The sequence below is a fragment of the Dipodomys merriami genome, unplaced genomic scaffold, assembly GCF_024711535.1.
Source record: "Dipodomys merriami isolate MVZ:Mamm:240054 unplaced genomic scaffold, mDipMer1.0.p SCAF_213, whole genome shotgun sequence".
In the NCBI taxonomy this organism is placed as follows: Eukaryota; Metazoa; Chordata; class Mammalia; order Rodentia; family Heteromyidae; genus Dipodomys; species Dipodomys merriami.
In genome coordinates this window covers 336,809-357,703 of record NW_027203527.1, presented here as the reverse complement: position 1 = coordinate 357,703, position 20,895 = coordinate 336,809, and the positions used below count along the sequence as shown (strand labels likewise).

At 34.4% G+C, this 20,895-nt stretch overlaps 1 protein-coding gene across 2 annotated transcripts in view; it reads left to right on the top strand.

Annotated features, from left to right (window-relative positions):
* The window catches only part of LOC138834374 (A disintegrin and metalloproteinase with thrombospondin motifs 6), a 209,452-nt gene that overhangs the window by 128,655 nt on the left and 59,902 nt on the right, over nt 1-20,895 (top strand). For both annotated transcript variants that reach the window (XM_070032999.1, XM_070033000.1), the window contains exons 15-18: nt 3,301-3,403; nt 16,464-16,597; nt 18,111-18,234; nt 19,074-19,154. In XM_070032999.1, coding sequence (XP_069889100.1) covers nt 3,301-3,403; nt 16,464-16,597; nt 18,111-18,234; nt 19,074-19,154 — 442 coding nt within the window. The remainder of the gene's footprint in view (nt 1-3,300; nt 3,404-16,463; nt 16,598-18,110; nt 18,235-19,073; nt 19,155-20,895) is intronic.

The window sequence follows — 20,895 nt, the reverse complement described above, 5'->3', positions numbered from 1 at the left end:
TTGTTAAAGATTTAGCATAGAAGCAAAGCTTCTATTAGCCCACATAGTATCTTTGTGTAACTTAGACAAAGATGTCCATATAGGAGAAGAGCACTAGCTTGTCAATGCCATGACTTGCTAAGCAGCGGAGGGTGGATTTTAAACAGTCTCCAACCATCAGAATACAAACTGCTAAGATGTGTTGCTTTCCTGAAGAGGAAGAAAAACATTAGAATTTGAGTGTGTTGAAGGTGGGTCTAGTGTAATAAAGATGAAGTGAAAATGCATTTGATAATGAAAAAAAAAGGAATATACAGAATGTGTATTTGTTGTTGGTGGTGGTGGTCATGGGGCTTGAACAGTATAACTATTCTGTAGATAACTGTACACAAAGTGTAGTCATCTTGTGCAACATCAGTTCTTTTTTGGGAGGGAGGGGGTCCAGTCGTGGGGCCTGAACTCTGGGCCTGGGCACTGTCCCTCAGCGCTTCAGCTCAAGGCTAGTGCTCTACCATTTGAGCCACAGCACCACTTCCGGCTTTTTTCTTTTTGCTTATGTGGTACTGAGGAATCAAACCCAGGGCCTCAGGCATGCAAGGCAAACGCTCTACCTCTGAGCCACCTTCCTAGCCCAAAACATCAGTTCTTGAAAGGTATGTTTCTGTGTTAGCTCAAAAATGAACGTCAGTTTGGTTCTTCTACAAAATGTTACCCAGAAAAGTAGTTGTTATATTGACACACTAAACCAGGGCTTGCTAAACTGTGCTTCTCACGTAAAATCTGATTTGTCATCTCTTTTTACAAATATTTTTATTGCCAGACAGATGTGGCTATTCATTTATATCAATCCTCGTTTTTGTTGTTGTGTTGGATTGTCCTGATGATGCTCCCATTCAGATATAGAAGGTGTCCCTGCCCTCTGAAATTTCTACTAATCAACCTTTCTGTATCCATTTACTTTTGCTTATAAAATGAGATTAGTAGGTCTGACTACTTCACAAAAGTGTTGAGAGGGATGGATAGGACGTTGTGATGGGCATGTCATGGAGCAGGTACTAGCAGGTACTGTTGTATTGTTATGTGCTGATCACAGGACAAGAGAGGATTTGTTCTACCAAAAATTATCTAAGTGCTTCATTAAACAGTTATATCCTTCTATCAGTTTTTTACTTTTCTTTTTTTAGGAGAATTCCTAGAAAATATTGAAAAATAGTATTTGTATTTGTTTGCTTTTAGTGAATGTCCCTCATGCTGCCTTCATTTGTTAGTTAAGAACTTTGGCATGGCCTGGATTTTATTTATGAAATGTCATTTCCTCTTATGCTTCTTTGCATTTCCTCTCTTTCATCTAAGATGGCCTTTCTCTAATCATCCTTAACATATAATCTTCTCCTTCTGGTCTCTGTTGCTTTACTTGGTTTCTTTCTTTATAGAACCCCTCTTTTTCCAAAATCATTTGTTTTAAATCTCTCAATTACTGCAAGAATTTGGAACATATTCAAGGTTTTCTTTTCAATCAGTATTTCCCTGATACATCCTTTTTTCACCTATGCACAGCATCAACTGACAACTGCAAGATGTTCTCATATACTCTTTATATTGCTTGAAATCATTCTGTAGTTTTTCTCCCACTTGTGTCTTGTTTCTTCCAATAGTGTAAAAGGTATTGGATGAACTGTTAAGGTTGGTGCATTACCAACCCTCGAGTGTTGCTTGCACGCAACCGTGTGAAAGCTTGTACCTACACTGCATATTACCTATAGTGTTTGAAATTGGTATTTTTGCTTTAAAAGTAGTTTGGGTGCATGGAAATCCACTAACAACTTCAGTTCTTATGTGGGATTCTTGAAAAATAGTAGAAAAGAAAAGCATTCCTTTAATCCATAGAATTCTAAAAGTTCCAAGTACTAGCACAAACAACTGCAGTTATATCCTTCTGCATGTTATTTTCTAGAGCTTATGATAAATAGCTTTGAGTAATATTTTTTATTAAAGGCACATAAGAAAGGCAATTTGATCAGAATATTCATTAGGTTTCAGTTTGGGAGTGTCATCATTTAATGTGCTAAATGCTTTTTAAGATTCAAGGCTCTTTTTTCATAATAGAGTATAAGCATGCTACCAATATTTTTTTAAATCATATGGCACAAATGTACAATTCCAAAGGAAAGTACTAGAAAGGTCCTCTAGATGATCTCTGGGGATGCCTATAACATAGTTGTCATTAATAATGACATATTGTAGGAAATTTACCTAATAACATACTATGCTTCATATGTAAGGAGAATGTTTTCTCTGTGTTTTAAAATCAGTAACTCTGATTTTTAAATGCTCCAGTGATAGGACTTTCAAAGATAAATTAATTCATGTTGTTCAAACACTGTGATAGACTATACTTTTAAATCCTTTAATACTTAGAATTTGAGTTTAGGATAATCTTGTGGTATTTGGAATTTAGGTCTAGCTAGATTAGCAAGATTTTTCTCTTTAAATAATTTGTTAGATGGGGTTGGAGGGTATAGCTCAGTTGGTAGAGAGCTAGCTAATGAGCAAAAGTGACAGGTCTGAGTTCGAGTCCCAGTCTCAGACCTAAAAACAAAACAGAATAGAAAGAAAAAGTTTCTTAGAGAAGAAGCATTTCAAGTTTTTATGAGCTGATGACCATTGCTTCACCCTCTCAATGTCTTTCCCTACCCTCCACAAAGCATGTATATGTGTTACACAAACTTAGTGTTTTATTTTCTGTAAAATAAATGAAATGTAAATCTTAGTAAGTCCAACTTTCTGGAATTTGAAGGTATTTGGACTTGAGGCCTGGCATTTTACCTGGTTCATTCCTCATTTAAAAGATAGTTTTTGTCCGTAAACAGTAGAGGTCCAAACCAATTCATAGTGCTGAATGTCATTATAGCCCTGACTCTTAAAGACCTATGACTATGATACCTGGTCCTCAAAATATTGTTAGCAAAACAACTTTTGTGTCTTAGTTTCTTCCTTTAGCTTTTGTATGTGCTTATAAGAAGACACTTGATGGGTTGATTACAAAGTAGACTAGGATATGCATTCAAATGTAAAATGATATGGCAGCTAACATTTAGCTTTGTTTAAATCGTCTTAGTTATTTCCTTAATGGCTATCATGACAATTCAGACACTTCTATCTGAATAGTTACTGTAAAATGATAAATTCCAGAATTACAACCAGAAAAAAAGGCAGATTGGCTAATCCAATGGAGTTTTGTGATTTTAATTTTAGGGACATTGTCCCTTGGTTTTGGCATTTTACAACAATGGTACCATTTATGATTTTATTTTATTTTAGCCATGCCCTTTGGGTTCCCGAGATTTTCGAGAAAAACAGTGTGCAGACTTTGACAATATGCCTTTCCGAGGAAAGTATTATAACTGGAAACCCTATACTGGAGGTAATGTATAAACTTGGCAGAGCATTCTTGCTTCTCAGAGCTTTGCAAATATGAGAATTAATAAACACATACACATACACACATTCATGAACATGCTAGGTAAAATTAAATGTTAAAGCAGGGAAATGCTAGTGTTATTTTAAAGGGCTCATAGTTTTTTAGTTTTTTAGTTTCCCTGTGATAAGACTTACGTTAATATAATATAATTATATTTTGAAATCAAATGTCTACTTAACAAGATACAAAACTCCTAGAAATGATATATGTATGTGAAAATTGTATAAGATCTGCGAAAATTTGTGAAAATTGATAAGATCTGTTTGAGGCTCTCTTGGTATAAAGGTACATTAGGTTATAATCACTGAATATTTCTAATCATCATCCTTATAACAAAGTATGCCATTATAAATCAACTCACAAGAAACAGGAAAATGAGTTCTTTTTTAGACAACATCAAAGATCTTTCTACTGATTAGTTGTTTGTTTTTTCAATTAGAAACACTTTGGCTCTTTAATGTAGGCATGTATCAATCACTAGTTCTTTGACAAGCAGATGGGGTTTCTTTGCTCTCAAAATATGAACTAAATTTCATTGAATTTTTCCTCTGGGAAAATTTGAATGTACAGAAGACTGGTGATAGCCATGGTTATATGGGTCCACGGAGGAAAACAACCACAAATTCCCAGAATGCAGAGCTCCTCGCTGTTACTGTAGATACCAGATTTGGTTTTCCTATACTGCAGTTCGATTCTGCTTAAGACATGCTATCTTTCAGCAAATCTAAAATTTTTACTGAACTTAAGCATACTAACTTTCACCTTGCTTTGGGGTCACTATTTGCTCTTCAGGAAGCATATTTTCACAAAAATTAAGGGCAAGGAAATACAATTTAAAAATACCTGGGATAATGTGGAAATGCCTGAGAGTCTTTCCACTTTAAAAGAGCTGCATGATACAGTTGGAGTGTTGGTATATTTTTATTTGAAATTTCTTTCTTGCTTGCTCCCTTGCTTTACTTATTTATTTTGTCATGCTTGGTAAAACTGCATGTACTAAACTTATAAAGGTGTGTTTTCTTTTTCTTTTTTTTTTTGGTTGTGGGGCCTGAACTCTGGGCCTGGGTGCTGTCCCTCAGCTCTTCAGGTCAAAGCTAGTGCTCTACCACTTAAGCCACTTCCAGCTTTTTCTGCTTATGTGGTGCTGAGGAATCGAACCAAGGGTCTCATGCATACAAGGCAAGCACTCTACCAATGAGTCACCTTCTCAGCCACTAAAAGTGTACTTTCAAAAATGTTTACTGTTTGTCTCTATAGAATCTCAAGAGTCATTCAACATAGAGAAATATTTAAAGAATTTTACAATGGTATCTCTATACTCATCACTAATTTTTTTTTTACCACTAGCATTTTACTATATACTTGGTACATAGCTACTTCTGTATCAATTTGTGAATTTTATTTGATATGTTCCAAAGTAAAGTACAGTCATTTTATTCTAAATATTTCATCATGCATGCCATTAACCATAGTTCAATTTTTATTTTTTTTCTCTTGAAGTAAGAATATGTTCAATGAAATGCACAAATCTTACTGTGCTCTCCCTGAATGTTGACAAATGCAACATTACCATTACCTCCAGAATTACCATTGAAGAGGAAGTCTTTGCCAGTTCAAACTTCTATAAACAATTAGAATAGATTAAAGACTTTAAATAACAGGGATTTATTCCTCTCAGTCTTGGAAGCTAGAAGTCCATGATTAGGGTGCAGCATGATTGAATTTTGGTGAGGGCCTTTTTCTGGATTGCAGATTACCATCTTCTGTGCTTATCACAGGAGAAAGAAGAATACTTTGATGTCCTACTAATCCAGTTCTTTTTTTTTTTTTTTGTTGGTCATGGGGCTTGAACTGTGGGCTTGGGCGCTGTCCCCTCAGCTCTTCTGCTCAAGGCCAACACTCTAATGCTTGAGCCGCCAGGCCTCAAGCCACAGGGCCACTCCGGTTTTCTAGTGCTTTATTGGAGATAAGAGTCTCCTGGAGTTTCTTGCTCGGGCTGGCTTTGAACCATGATCCTCAGATCTCAGCCTCCTGAGTAGCTAGGATTATAGGCGTGAGCCACAGGCACTCAGCTAATCCATTTCTTGAGTAATGACCTAATCACCTTCCAAACACACCATCTCCTATCCATTGAGGATGAGGATTTCAACATGTGAGCTTTGAAGGGAGAGAAACACTCCATGTAAATTGTCCTATAGCTCTTTAGAGTCACTAACAGCATGTTCTTCCCAAGGCAGCCGTTATTCTGACTTCTGTTTTTATCAGCATAGCTTAGTTTTATCTATCCCAGAACCTCATATAAATTGCATTATGCTATATACACTGTTCTCTGTAAGGGTTCTTTAAACCTATTATTGCTTTTGAGATCTATTCACATTGTTGAATTCAGAAGAAATAGCTTATCTCTTTTTATTGCAGAGCAATGGTCCATTGACGAAATGAGTTTTCATCCTACTATTGATGGACACCTCTGTTTTTCTTAGTGTTTAGTTTTCATGCCTACTATGAACATTTGCGAAAAGCTCTTATTGTGAGCATATATTTCCATTTCCATTGAGTAAAGGCAAAGGGATAAGAATACTGGTCAAGTGTAAGCTGAGTTTTAAAAGAACTCCTGGATGTTTTGTGAAGTGATTGTACTATATTGCATTTTCACCAATAATATTTGAGAGTCCTGTTTATTTCACTTATCAATATTTTTTCTAGTGTTTAATTTGCCTATTGTGATGATTGACACATTTTCTGTAGTTATGATCCATTTATGTTTTTGCATACTCTGCTCAAATCTTTTGCCTTTTAAAATCACATTTAATTAAATTTTCTATCTGATCACCACACTTATTTGTGTGGTGCAAGATGGTAATTTGATACATGTAGCATATAATAATCAAATCAGGATAATTAGTATTTCCATATACCAAATATGACTAGTTCTCTATGTTAGAGATCTTGAAATTCTCATATACATGTGAATTTTATAAATGTGACTGTCTATATGTATAATTTAAAAATCCATTCGATTAATGAATTGCTATCTTGGTTTTTGATTGATTCTATATCTTGCCTGTTGGGAATAGTATCACTGAAAGCATGGGTGTGCTTTGGTATCTCTTTGGTATAATGATTTCATTTCCTTTGGATATTTACTTAGAACTGAATAGTTCTATTTTTTGATGTGTGAGGCACCTACCTTAGTACTGTTTTCTATAGTGGTTGCACTAATTTATTTTCCCACCAACGGTTTATAAGAGTTCCTTTTTCTTATCATCACCAGCATTTCTTACTTTTTGTCCTTTGAGTAGAGCATTCTAAATGGAGTAGAAAATCTTGTGCATCTTTTATTGAATATATTCCTCAATTATTTGTTTTAGAATATAAAAATAAAACTGACTTTAGTGTATTAACTTTTTATTGTAACATTTCTAAGCTCGGATTTTCTAATAGTTGTCTTGATGATTACATTTTCATGACAGTCATATTCTCATTTCCATCTCATATTTCTATCTTTCTACTTTATATTTTATTACTTTAATGTATTAAATTGGTTGTCTAATACAATATGTGCTGATACTGATTCTATATTGTCTTACTTATTCTGTGAATATGCTGACTGAGTTGGTAGACTTTTCCATGGCAAACAACCATAGTTTCAGGATATACTCTATATAATGATATATTATATATATGCATATATATGGGCTTTATATTTTTATTAATTATATTACTGTATATATATTTATAAATAATACCAAATTTTACTTTTTTATACTGTGGTATCTTTAACAAGTTTTAGTAGTTAGACTCCAGAAGTAGAATGTTTATTTTGAAAGAGTTTGCAAAATTGTTACGAGTTCTTACTTATAATAGATTTTATAAAATTATAAACTTCAGTTATAAGAGTAATACATTTTATGCTTCTAATACATTATCGTTAACTGCAACATCATATATTTATGCTTAGATTTCCTCTTTCTACTGAATTTCTTAAAATTACTTTGTTATAATTTTTAAATATTTGATATTTTCTATATTCTTTTTTTTTTTTTTTTTTTTTTGGGTCCGGTCGTGGGGCCTGAACTCTGGGCCTGGGCACTGTCCCTCAGCTCTTCAGCTCAAGGCTAGCGCTTTACCGCTTGAGCCACAGCGCCACTTCTGGCTTTTTTCTTTTTGCTTATGTGGTGCTGAGGAATCAAACCCAGGGCCTCATGCATGCAAGGCAAGCACTCTACCACTGAGCCACCTTCCCAGCCTATTTTCTATATTCTTAATGAATGTCCTATGTACATGTGAGAATGATATGTTTTCTACAGTTATTGAATAGTATTCTATACATATTGAGGAAGTCAAGCAGACTGAGAGTGTTATTCTTCCACCCAAAATCGAGAGAAGCATGTCAAAATCTACAGATAGTATATGATTTCACGTTCTCTGTTTGGCTTTGCCTCTTCCAAGTTTTATTTTTTATACTATATTTTTATTATCTTTAGGTAGTTGTACAAAGGAGATACCATTCAACAAATAAATTTATAAGTACAATGCATCTTGATCAACATCACCCCTTTATAATTCTCTCTGTCCTACCCAGCCCATTGCTCTCAATTTTCCTACTTTAATGGGGTATGTATTGAATAATATGGCTGCATTCTATTCCCCCTTCCTCTCTTCATTTGTATACCCCACTTCTCTATTTGTTTTTGCTTAATGCACAATTATATAATGTTGCAGTTAACTATAGTATATTAGAAGCATAGAATTTATTATTCTTAAAACTGAAGTTTATCATTTTGATCAAAACTTTCCCAATTTCTCCCAACTCGGCCAACCTTTGCTCTTTATTTTCTGTTTTTATGAGTTTGACATTTTTAGGTTCTACATATATATATGAGATCATGCAATATTTCTTTTCCTCAGCCTGATTTATTTTACTTAGCATGCTGTCTTCTAAATAGTTGATTCAAATGATAGCAATTGCTTTTTACTGAAGACTGAAATGTATAGCATAATTCATAATAGTAATAAACTATATATATGCATGCATGTGTACATATGTGCATGTCTCACAATTTCTGTGTCTACTCATCTATCAACAACTTAAATTGTTTCTGTGTATTGGCTGTTAGGAAATAAGCTATGAGAATGAAGCGATCTCATTGAAATTGTGAGTTTACCGTCCTTGGATATATCTCCACAGGGGAATTGCTGGATCTTATGGCAGTTTGGGTTTTAAATTTTTGAGGAAACTCTTTGCTGTTTTCCATTTGGTAGTAACCAATCACATTCCTGCCAACAAAGTGTAAGGATTCCCTTTTCTTAAAATTGCTTCTGCCATTTGTTATCTTGTGACTTTCAGCTAATAGGCGAGAAAGTATTTTTGCCAATTCCAATGCATTTTGTTGTTTCCTTTACTGTGAACAACACTTGTTTATCCCACTTGTTCGTCTTAGTTTTTGTCATCTATTCTGTAGGTGTCATATCAAAGTCATTGCAAACCACACTGCCTTGAAGCTTTATCCTTTTGTTTTATTCTGATAATTTTAGCTTAGGCTTTTGTATTTTAGTCTTTAATCCATTTAGGGTTAGTTTTTGTGTATAGCATATGATAAGACTCCAATTTTATTTATTACGTGTAAATACCAAATTTTTCGTATGCTATTTATTAATGGGCTTATTTATTGTTTTTTGCACATTCTTGGAACAAATGTTGAAGATTATTATTTTAAATACACAAGTTTATTTCAGGGCTTCTATGCTTTTCCATTGTTCTGTATATCTTTTTTATAAAATTATTATGCTGTTATGGTTACTATAATTTTTTAATAATAATATGAAACTTGTGTGATGCTTCATGTTTTTTGTTTTTTTTTGGTTGGTCATGGGGCTTGAACTCTGGGCCTGGGTGCTGTTCCTCAGCTCTTCAGCTCAAGGCGAGCACTCTACCGCTTGAGCTACACCACCACTTGATGCTTCATATTTTTGTTGTTCTAGACTCGTGGCTATTCAAGGTCTTTTTTTGATGACATATGGGCTTTAGGATTTTTTTATATTTCTAAAAAATGCCATTGTAATTTAGTAGTGATTGAGTTGAATTTGTATATTGTTCTGTAGCATATGGGCATATTGACAATATTAAGTCTTTTGGACTTTTTTTTTTTTTTGTCGGTCGTGGGGCTTGAACTCTGGGCCTGGGCGTTGTCCCTCAGCTCTTCAGCTCAAGGCGAGCGCTCTACCACTTGAGCTACAGCGCCACTTCCAATATTAAGTCTTTTGATAAATACATATGCTATTTCTTTGTGTTTCCTTTAATTTTTTTCATCAGTGTCTTATACTTTTCAGTGTGCAGATCCTTTACTTTTAAAATTTATTTCTAAGTATTTTTCATGCTGTTGAAAATTGAATTATTTTCCTTTTAGATAGCTCATTGTTAAAGTGTATAGAAATGCTACTAGTCTTTGTCAATTTTGCATTCTGTGTTTACTGAATTTGCTTATTAATTCTAATAGTTCTGTAGAATCTTCAGGGTTTTTTATTTATATGATATGGTAACAACAATTATCTTTCCAGTTTAGATTTTTAAAAATTTCCTTTTGTTATGTAATTGTTCTCTAGAACTTCTAGTACTAAGTAGCAAGAATGAGCATCCTTGTCTTGTTCCTTATCTTACAAGAAAAATCTTCAACTTAACACTATTGCATATTAAGCATTGTTTTGAAATTTATATCCTCTATACCTAATTTGGTGGGATCCTGGTGTTTGAACTCTGGACTTAGGTACTATCCCTGAGCTTTTGTCTTCAAGGCAAGTGCTCTACTACTTGAGCCACATCTCTACTTCTGGTTTTCTGGTGGTTAATTGAAGATAAGATTACTCAGTGACTTCCTGCACAGGCTGGTTTTGGGACACATTCTTCAGATCTCAGCCTGTTGAGTAGATGGATTACAGGTCTGAGCCACCACGACCCAGCCTTGTTGAAAAAAAAATTTGGGGGGGGGATGTCCAGTCGTGGAACCTGAACTCTGGGCCTGGGTGCTGTCCTCAGCGCTTCAGCTCAAGGATAGCACTCTACCACTTGAGCCACAGCACCATTTCCAGCTCTTTTATTTTCTGCTTATGTGGTGTTGAGGAATCAAACCCAGGGCCTCATGCATGCAAGGCCAGTGCTCTACCACTGAGCTACCTTCCCAGCCCTTGAAAATTTTTATAATGAAGATTTTGTCAGATGCTTTTTCTGCATCTGTTCAGATGATCATCTAGGCTTTGCCTGTTGCTTTTTATACAATATAATGTAAAATATTATTTGTTTATATAATGTAATGTATTAAATTTATTGATTTGTATTTGTTATTCCATCCTTTCATCTTTAGGATAAATCCTACTTGGCCATGACCATTGTGATGAGAATAAATGATAGAAATTATTCTAGTATTAAATTTGTTAATTCTTGTTGTATGGCCTACTTAATTATTCTAGTATTGGATTGTTCCAGTATTAAATTTCTTCTTTTATGGCCTACCTAGTTCCTATCCTAGTGAATATTTTGCATGCCTTTGAAAGAAATATATTTTGATGCTGTTATGCTGTATGTCTATTAAGAACATTTGAACTACAGCGTAAACTCCATAGTTTCCTTGTTGAATTTTTGTCTAGATGATCTATCCATTTTTGAGAGCAGACTACTGAAGTCCCTTACAGTTGTATTGCTGTGTATTTTTCTCATCATATCTGTTAATATTCGCTTTATTATATATTTAGGTTCTCTACTATTAGATGCATATGTATTTAGAAGTTTTATTGATAGTAATTTTCTTGGATTTTTTTGGTTTTTTACTTAAAAGATATTTTGTCTAATATAATTGTAGCTCCTACTACTTTCTATTAGAATGTAATATTTGTGTGTGCGTGTGTGTTTTACAGGGGTTTGAACTAAGGGTTTCACACTTACGGGGCTTATTAGGCAAGCTTGAGCCATGTCTCCAATTCTTTTTTGCTTATTATGTTTTGGATAGAGTCTCACAGTTTTTGCCCAGGCTAGCATAGATTGTGATCCTCCAACCTATACCTCCTACATAGCAGGGATAACAGATATGTACCACCACACCTACTTTGTTGGTTGACATAGAGTCTAACTTTCTTTTTTTCATCAGACAAACCATGATTTTCCCATCCTGAGTAGCTGGGATTACATGGGTGATCAGACATGGCTGGCCTTGAATTGAGTATTTTTCCCCCTATTTCTTCACTTTTAGTTTCTGTATACTTAAATCTGAAGTCAGTTACTTGTAGGGAATATGTGAGTGAATTTTAAAAAAGAAAAAGCCTTTCAGTCACTCTACATCTTTTGAATACAGAATTTAATCTGCTTATATTTAATGTAAGTAGTTGTAGATGAGGATTTACTATTGCCATTTTGTCACTTGTTTTTGTCTGTTTTATTGATCCTTTAATTTCTTTTTTCCTCATCTTGTGCTGCTGTTTTTTTCTGGCTTTTTTTTCTTTTTGGTAATTGTATGTCTTGATTTCTTTCAGTTTCTCTTCTGTGTATTTACTAAGGTCTTTGCTTTATGGTTACTGTGAGGATTACATAAAACATTTTATCGCTATAGGAGTCTATTTTAAGCTGACATCAACTAAAATTCAATCACATACAAAAGTTCCCCACTCTTATATTTTAGGGTTTTTTTAATATCAAATTTTATAACTCTTTATTTTGTGCCCATTAAATTATTTTGGCTGTAGCTACTTTTACTATTTCTCTCTTTATACTAGTTATAAGTGATTTATACATCTCTTATAGAGTATTAAGAATATTCTGAATTTTACAATATACTTACCTTTACCAGTTAACTTTCTCCATTCATATATTTTCATGTTACTAATTAGCATCCTTTCATTTCAGCTTGAAGAACTCCCTTTAGCATTTCTTGTATGGCAGGTTTAGTGGTGATAAACTCCCTCAGCTTTTGTTTATATGGAAAGTCTTTATCTCTCCTTCATTTCAGAAGGACAACTTTGTCAGGAAAAGTATTCTTAGTTGGCAGTTGTTTTTTTCAGCACTATGAATCCATCATCCCACTCTACTGACCTGCAGATAAATTTGTGGATATACTTATATAGCTCCCTTGAGTGTGATGAACCTTTTCTTATCTTGCTTCATTCAACATTATGTCCTTTTCTTTAATGTTTATTATTATAGTATACCTTTCAGATTTTCTTTGGGTTACCTTATTGGAGAACATTGAGCTTCCTATAATTAGATGTCCCTCTCAGATTTGAAAAGTTTTCGGCCACTTTATTTTCTTTAAATAAGCTTCCTTTCTCTTCTGAAGATCCCCACATAATGTGAATGTTACAGTTCTTTTTGATGATTTTCCATAAATCCTTTTGGATTGGATTTCTTTCCATTCTTTTCTCCTTTTTTTTTTTTTTTTTTTTTTTTTGTCAAATGACCCCTTTTTAACTCACTGATTATTTTTCCACTTGATTGAGTCTACTGTTGATAGTCTCTGATGCACTTTTCATTTATTGTATTCAGCTACAGAACTTCTGTTTTGTTTTGCTTTGCTTTGCTCTGTGTATATGAGACAGATAGTTAAGAGAGCGAGAGATCTATCAAACATCTCATTTATTCATGTCTTGCTTTTTGATTTAAGTCAGTTGTATATCTTTGCTCTTCTGTAGCTCCCTTAGCTTTCTTTTTCTTTTCTTCTTTTCCTTTCTCTTGTCCTTCATTCTTCCCTTTCTATTTTTTCTTATTTTCACTGGAACATCAACACAAAACCTCATACAGTATCTTTATGCTACTTTATCTCTAACTTAATTACTTTTAGTTCTTTATCAGATCTTTTGTAGATCTCTTACTCATTAGATTTGTTTGCTTGTTGTTGTCTTGATGGTGTTTTCTTGATTTTACTTGTTTCCCGGTCTGTCATTTATTGAGCCTGTGGCTTTTCTTCTCTGCTTCTAGATTTGTTTTTAAACACTAAAGACATACCCATCAACACGGTAGTCTGGGCAGGATGAAAAAGAAGTGGGTCCCTCGTGTAGTGTCCCAGACAGCTGAGGAGCTTTTATTATCTCATTTTGTACCCTATTGGAGAGATAATGGGCTGAGAGGTTGTTTTTGATGCAGATATGAGACTATGATGAAGATAAAATGAAATTATTCTCAAATTTTTTTAATTTTAATTTTATTGTACGGGTGTTTTACAGAAGGGTTACAGTTACATAACTAAGGCAACAGATACATTCTTGTTGAACATTGTTACCCCCTCTTTCATTTCTCCACCACTTTCCTTCCTCCCTCCCCAAAATGGTGAGACAAAGGAGGAAGGGTGAACCAATGCAACAGCGATCCTGAGGAGACACGATGTTGGAAACAAAACTATTCTTAAACCTGTTCTCAGGTTTTCTGTTTGTTTGTTTCAATGGCATGCTAGAACTCCCATGGATTCTCAGTCTCACAAAAGGTACTCTCGTTTGTAGGTAGTTGTAAAAGCAATTGCTTCTGCTAGAGGATAATAAAAGCTTCTCTTCTTCCATCTTGATTATGTCACTTCAAAAGTACCTTTTCTGAAAGTTCATTGTAACAGGAAAAGCCGAACATGTGCAGCAGTAAACAAAGAAGAAATTTATTCCCATTTTCATGGTTTAGTACAGTGGGCTAAGGAATTCAATCAGTGTCTTTCCAACCAAATACTACCTCATATAATTAATATTATGTTATGGTTGGATAAGCAAACTTACAACATACTGTGCTATGTTAAATTCTAAAACATTAGAAATGAGAAAAGAGCTAACTTTGATAATTATTATAAAAATCTCTATACAATCCACAAAAAATTAGTCATCCTATTCATGAGAATCTTATAAAATGATTACTTTTATTATGATTTCAGGAAGAAATTATTGTATTTATTACTTTTCATTCTTTTGTTAGTATAGCAAAATATGTCATTATCCTAAGCCAAAAATTAATATTATTAGTTATTAATGTAGAAACATTTTTCATTGAAAAATGGAAAAAAACATGGACTTGATTTTTAGCCATACAGTATATAAACTGGTAGCTTAGGAAAAGTTTTTCCAACATTTACAAACCAGAGTAGTTTATGCTTTTGTAAAAAGAAAAAAAGGCTAGGATTTCATCATTCCCCCAATCTGCACCCCCAGTACTGGGACTTAAACTCAGGGCCTCAGGCTTTCACTTGGTTACTTGGAGATAAGAGTCTAGATTTGTCTGCCTGGACTGGCTTCATCTGGGATCCTCAGGTCTCTACCTCCTAAGTAACTAGGATTATTGGCATGGGCCACAGGCGGCACCCCTTGTCTTTTATTAAAAACATAAATTATATCTAACAACATTGGGACATTTTTGCATGACAACTTAAATAAAATAGTAATTTACATTAGTAGAATGTACTCCTTCTTATTTTTATTAATACCATTTTTTTACATCTACTCACTTTGCAGAAACCAGATTTCTAAAAATTTCAGTAGAACCTAGGCATAATATTTTTATTTATCTGCCTAATTACCTTTTCTTGGAGTTGTCTTCTTTATTTCTAAGAAAAAATTTGTCAGCCTAACAAGAATAAAGCCAAAGTATTATAGACCTCACAAAATAAATATTTTAACTCAGAATTTTATAACTACATATTTATAAGTGACAGCTTTTTATGGGTTGTTTTCATTACAATAAATTCACATTAGTTTTGCTATCCAATATACTACTATAAAGTCATGATATTTACTGTTCTTATGGCTACTGTTTTTTACTTTAGCCTTTAAAAGTACAAGTTTCTATGATAAGATGATAACACTCAAATTATTATATGCAGTTATTCACAAAAGAACATTAGATATATTTATTCAGTTGTAATGAAGAAATGTTGAAAATGAATTTTTGATTCTATGATTTATTAATCTCTTAGGAATTGTTCATGTTTTAATGCTGTTATTAATTTTCTGTTTATACTACTAGTCCCACAAGAATATATCTCAACATGATAAGCTCTTAGGATGTGATACTACTAGGAAGGGCTGAACAAATTTGGTTTTGTTTTAATACATATACCTGTTTGTTGTGGCAGAATTTACTTATAAGTTTCACAAGTGTACATATATATATATATATATATATATATATATATATGTCTATATATATATATATAACAAGTTTTTGTTTTTATTATTTCAATCCTCCTTAAACTTTATTACCTTTATTTTTTAGAAATAATTTTCTTTCCTAATTTTTTAAAACATTCGATTACATCCAGTGTGATTCCTTTGGCAACTAAAATATATTGAAAATATACACTTGAAATACCTGAAAAAATTTAAAACCTTGAAACTACTCAGAAGGGTCTTCTTTAAGTTGCAAAAACAAGGAAAATAATTAATTTATTTTATAGTGCTTATAGTTGAACTCAGAATCTCATACTTGCTTTTAGCTTTTGTGATCCAGGCTATACTCCACTTCTGGCCCTATGCTACTTAATTGGAGATTAAAAAAAAAAAAAAATCTCTCGGGGCTGGGAAGGTGGCTCAGTGGTAGAGCGCTTGCCTTGCATGCATGAGGCCCTGGGTTCGATTCCTCAGCACCACATAAGCAAAAAAAAAAAAAAGCTGAAAGTGGCGCTGTGGCTCAAGTGGTAGAGTGCTAGCCTTGAGCTGAAGAGCTGAGGGACAGCACCCAGGCCCAGAGTTCAGGCCCTACGACCTGACCCCCCCCCCAAAAAAAAAAAATCTCTTGGATTTGTCTGTCTAGGCTGGTTTTGAACCTTAATCTGCAGATCTCTGCCTCCTATGTAGCTAGGATTACAGGCCTGAGACACTGGTGCCCAGCAAACATGAATTTTTTTTAAGAGGAAAGAAACATACACATGTAGGTATATAATCAGGTAACCATATGTAGGAGTTATAATTTTGCTGTAGCTACTACTACTTCATTCTTCATAAGAAGAACAATTCCATTTTAAAAAATTGCTCTTCTGTTTTATTTGTTCAGGTGGTGTAAAACCTTGTGCATTAAACTGTTTGGCTGAAGGTTACAATTTCTACACTGAACGTGCTCCTGCAGTAATTGATGGGACCCAGTGCAATGCAGATTCATTGGATATCTGTATCAATGGAGAATGCAAGGTTACTCAGATTTTACTCCTCATTGTTGGGATTTTGCGACTTCTATCTTTTTCTCAACTAATAGATGGTGTTTATTTCTATTGTCAGTTTGTTTTTAAGAAAGCCTTTAGGCAAATTCAATTTTAAATCAAGTCTGACAGTTAGGTAGTTAGATACAGAAAGATCCATTCATATTTAAGCACTAGACTAATGTGACTTAATCTGATATTCTAATTGTTTAAAGCAGTTTCTAGGGATATGAAGATATTTAGGGCTATAATGTCCATTATTCTTTTGTTCAGTTTATAAATAAAATGGTTGAAAAAGAAAGAATATTCCTATGGCTATCATATATTCTCATTTGCAGGTGTTATGTCTTTTACAGCACAATTTTTCTTCAAAATGTGATACAGCTGTAGTCCTCCTGTTTTATCTTTTAAAGTATTTATAATGGTTTTCCTTATACAGTTAGTCTTTATCTTATTAAAGCATTTATGTTAGAAAATTTGTCGGAATACTTGGAAAATGTAAGAGAAAATCCATGCTATTTTGTTAGATGTATGTATGAATCATGGTAATAAGAAAAGCCACAAAAACCACTGTTCTCAGCATTTTTTTCTTCGATGATCTTGTTTAACTTTGGAAAGAAGAACATAACTAAATGATAAAGAGAAATAACTGAGAAAGAGGAGATTTTTTAAAATGCTGTCTGTTTTGCTTAGTTTCAGCTTTTCCTGGAAAAATCCCTGCCTTTCTGGTTAATAGCATATGAATGTGGCGATTCAGTTGTGTGTGTATGTGTGTCTGTGTGTGTGTGTCTAAGAGACAGTACTTATCTCCTTGAAGAAAAGTTATTTTTGTGATGGTATTTATATTTTTACAGGTTACAATGGCCCAAGTACAGTTTTTTATTCAGGGATAACATATAGTAGCAATAGCTAAAGATTAAATGTGCAAATTCAAGCACCAAAACATACTAAAAATACTAAAATTCCACCTTTTTATATTTAAATGCAGAAATAAAAGGTAAAATTTCAGCTTTATGATTGGCATGCTTACATGTCCTCTTTGTTAGTCAACTAGTGGAAACAGTAACCTCTAATGCTAATAATATAATATCTATAATGAAACAATGGCTTTAACAAGAGAAAAACCATCATAAGGTTAGTCAAGACTCTTGCGGATATAACCTTCTACATGACTATAAGCTATCTTGCTTAGTTTTAGAAAAAGATTGATTGCTAATAAATTACACTACTTAAAAAATTAGAACATGATGTATACAGAAAAGAAGACACGAGCTGGAGTAGGAATATTGGCATCTATTCCTGGAGTCAAAATTTTTTTTCTTTAAACTTAGAGGTTGAGAAATGTTCACTGGGGCTTAGTGATAAAAGAAGGCAAAGGGAAGAGAGTTCTTATTTTTACTTCCTTTACTGGAAGAGCGAGTACTTCAGTAGGTTATATGTATCTGATTAGTTCTGCTTCCAAGAAATTATTTTTTGACTCACTGAACATTCTTGTGTGTTTTCAGCATGTAGGTTGTGATAATATTTTGGGATCTGATGCAAGGGAAGATAGATGTCGAGTCTGCGGAGGGGATGGAAGTACATGTGATGCCATTGAGGGTTTCTTCAATGATTCCTTACCCAGAGGAGGTGAGTATGTTCTGGTCTCTGGTATCTTCAGAATCACAAAACATTTCACTTCTTTTCTCCTCTTACGTTTGTTTCTTTATGTAGGAAGACAATGGTATTTTTCCTTAAGTTGTTTTCAGTCATTTAAATAAAAATGTGCTTCATGCAAAATATTTTGAGGAAATACTATTCTTTTCCTACTTGACTTTATTTAACTATGCTTGTTTTCTTTCTTTTCTTGCTTGGTTTCCTTCCTTCCTTCCTTCCTTCCTTCCTTCCTTCCTTCCTTCCTTCCTTCCTTCCTTCCTTCCTTCCTTCCCTCCTTTGGTTGTGTGTGTGTGTGAGAGAGAGAGAGAAAGAGAGGAGAGAGAGAGAGAAAGAGCGCTAAAGATACAACCTAGCCTTTCTTTCATACTCAGTAATTATTCTCACACTGAGTTACATTCAGCCCTGGATTCCTTTTTTTTTAATACGATGTCATGCAGTGTTGCTCACAACACAAATGTCTAAACTCAAGCTACCTGTATTCTCCTTTTTCAGCCTTCTGGGTGTCTCAGACTATCTAGTCTTATGCTATCATACACAATTTAAGATGTGAATGCCTAGAATATTGATGTGAGGGTTGTGTGTTAGAGAAAAAAAGATGAGTTTAAAAATACCCTGAGACAATTTTAAAGAAAAACAAACACTTTTTGTCCTAAAATATATCCATGAACCTAAAGAAGCCCATATTTCATAACTCGTAAAGTACAAAGTCAAAGAAAAAATAGAAGAACTAAAAAACACTGATTGCTGGGTAGTTACTAAACACTCATTTTCTGGTAGAGGCTGCTTACTACTGACTATCTTCTGTGTCCCAGGCTACATGGAAGTGGTGCAGATACCAAGAGGCTCTGTTCACATTGAAGTCAGAGAAGTTGCTGTGTCAAAGAACTACATTGGTAAGTGACTTTGCTAGATTTTAAAAATACATGAGGAAAAGCAAAACAGTATTATGAAGTGAAAGACATGCTTTCAGGTAGAATATTTTCCTGCTGAAATGAAGTTAAGTTCCAAGTTTTATAGGATCACATGTAAATGCTAGCTTATTCTTTTCTTTTTTTCTTTGGTGCTGATCGTGGGGCTTGCTCTCAGGGCCTGAGCACTATCCTTGAAGTTTTGTGCTCAAGGCTAGAGCTCTACCACTTAAGCCACAGCTCCAATTCTAGTTCTGTTTTGTTTTGTTTGTTTGTTTTTTGTTTGTTTTGGTGGCTAACTAAAAATAAGAGTCTCACAGACTTTTGTACCCAGGTTGGGTTTGTATATCTTTTTGGGGGGGGGGGGTCCAGTGGTGGGCCTGAACTCTGGGCCTGGACGCTGTCCCTCAGCTCTTCAGCTCAAGGCTAGCACTCTACCACTTGAGCCACAGCGCCACTTCCGGCTTTTTTCTTTTTGCTTATATGGTGCTGAGGAATTGAACCCAGGGCCTTCAGCGTGCAAGGCAAGCACTCTACCACTGAGCCACCTTCCCAGCGCCACCCCCCCCCCCCCCCGCCCCGCCAGGTTGGGTTTGAGCTGTGATCCTCAGGTCTCAGCCTCTTGAATAGCTAGGATTGTGGGCATGAACCACAGATATTTAGTCTTTTTTAAAAACTTGTGACTTTAAATGAGCATCATTATTCCACAATACTGTGAATTTCCGGAAATTAAGTAATCACTTAATCACGATCAAAAAAAAAAAAAAAAAAAAAAAAAAAGAACCTTGGGGAAGGGAGGGAGGGAGGGGATGGTAGGGGGAAAACAATGGAGGGGGTAACAATGTTCAAGAGGAAGTGGAAAAAAAAAAAAAAAAAAAAAAAAAAAAAAAAAAAAAAAAAAAAAACTTTTTGAATATATATATTTTTTTCCTGTAGAGGCTTTAGAAATTGTGTCTATTAATCTTCTATAGGATTTTTTTTGATGGGGGGATGTTGGGAATAGAACAGAAGGCATTAGGCAGTGCTCCTCCACTAAACTATATCTCCTTCCCTTTATGAGTTTTTTTTCTTCTTTTTTCTTTTTTGAATGCTTTTTTAAAAAATAACCTTTTTATTGAGAAAATACTGTACAGAGGGGTTACAGTTACATGAGCAAGGTAATGAATATATTTCTTTTTTTTTTTTTTGTCAGTTGTAGGGCCTGAACTCTGGGCCTGTGCACTGTTCCCTAGCTCTTCAGCTGTAGACTAGCGCTCTACCACTTGAGCTTCGGCCCCACTTCTGGCTTTTTCTGCTTATGTGGTGCTGAGGAATCAAACCGAGGGCCTCATGCATGCAAGGCAAGCACTCTACCACTGAACCACCTTCCTAGCCCCAGAGTACATTTCTTATCAAGCATTGTTGCCTCCTCCTTTGTTTTTTCCCCTACCATCCATCTCCATGACTGCACCATCCCCCTCCACCCCCAATAGTAAAGTTTGTTTTTCGACATAGCATCTTAAACATCTCATTGTTGCAATGGGGCAACCTGTATCCCTATTTAAACAATTTGTTTCTTTCCCTTTCCCTCCACAAATTATACCAACATCAAATACAGTGAAAGTAGGGGTTATACCATGGGGGAGGGACAAACAAAGCAACAAAAATCACGTGATACCTTATAAATACATTAGAAACAATAGCAAGAAAGAAAAAACCACTTGTGTCCTTATCTTGGGGTTCATTT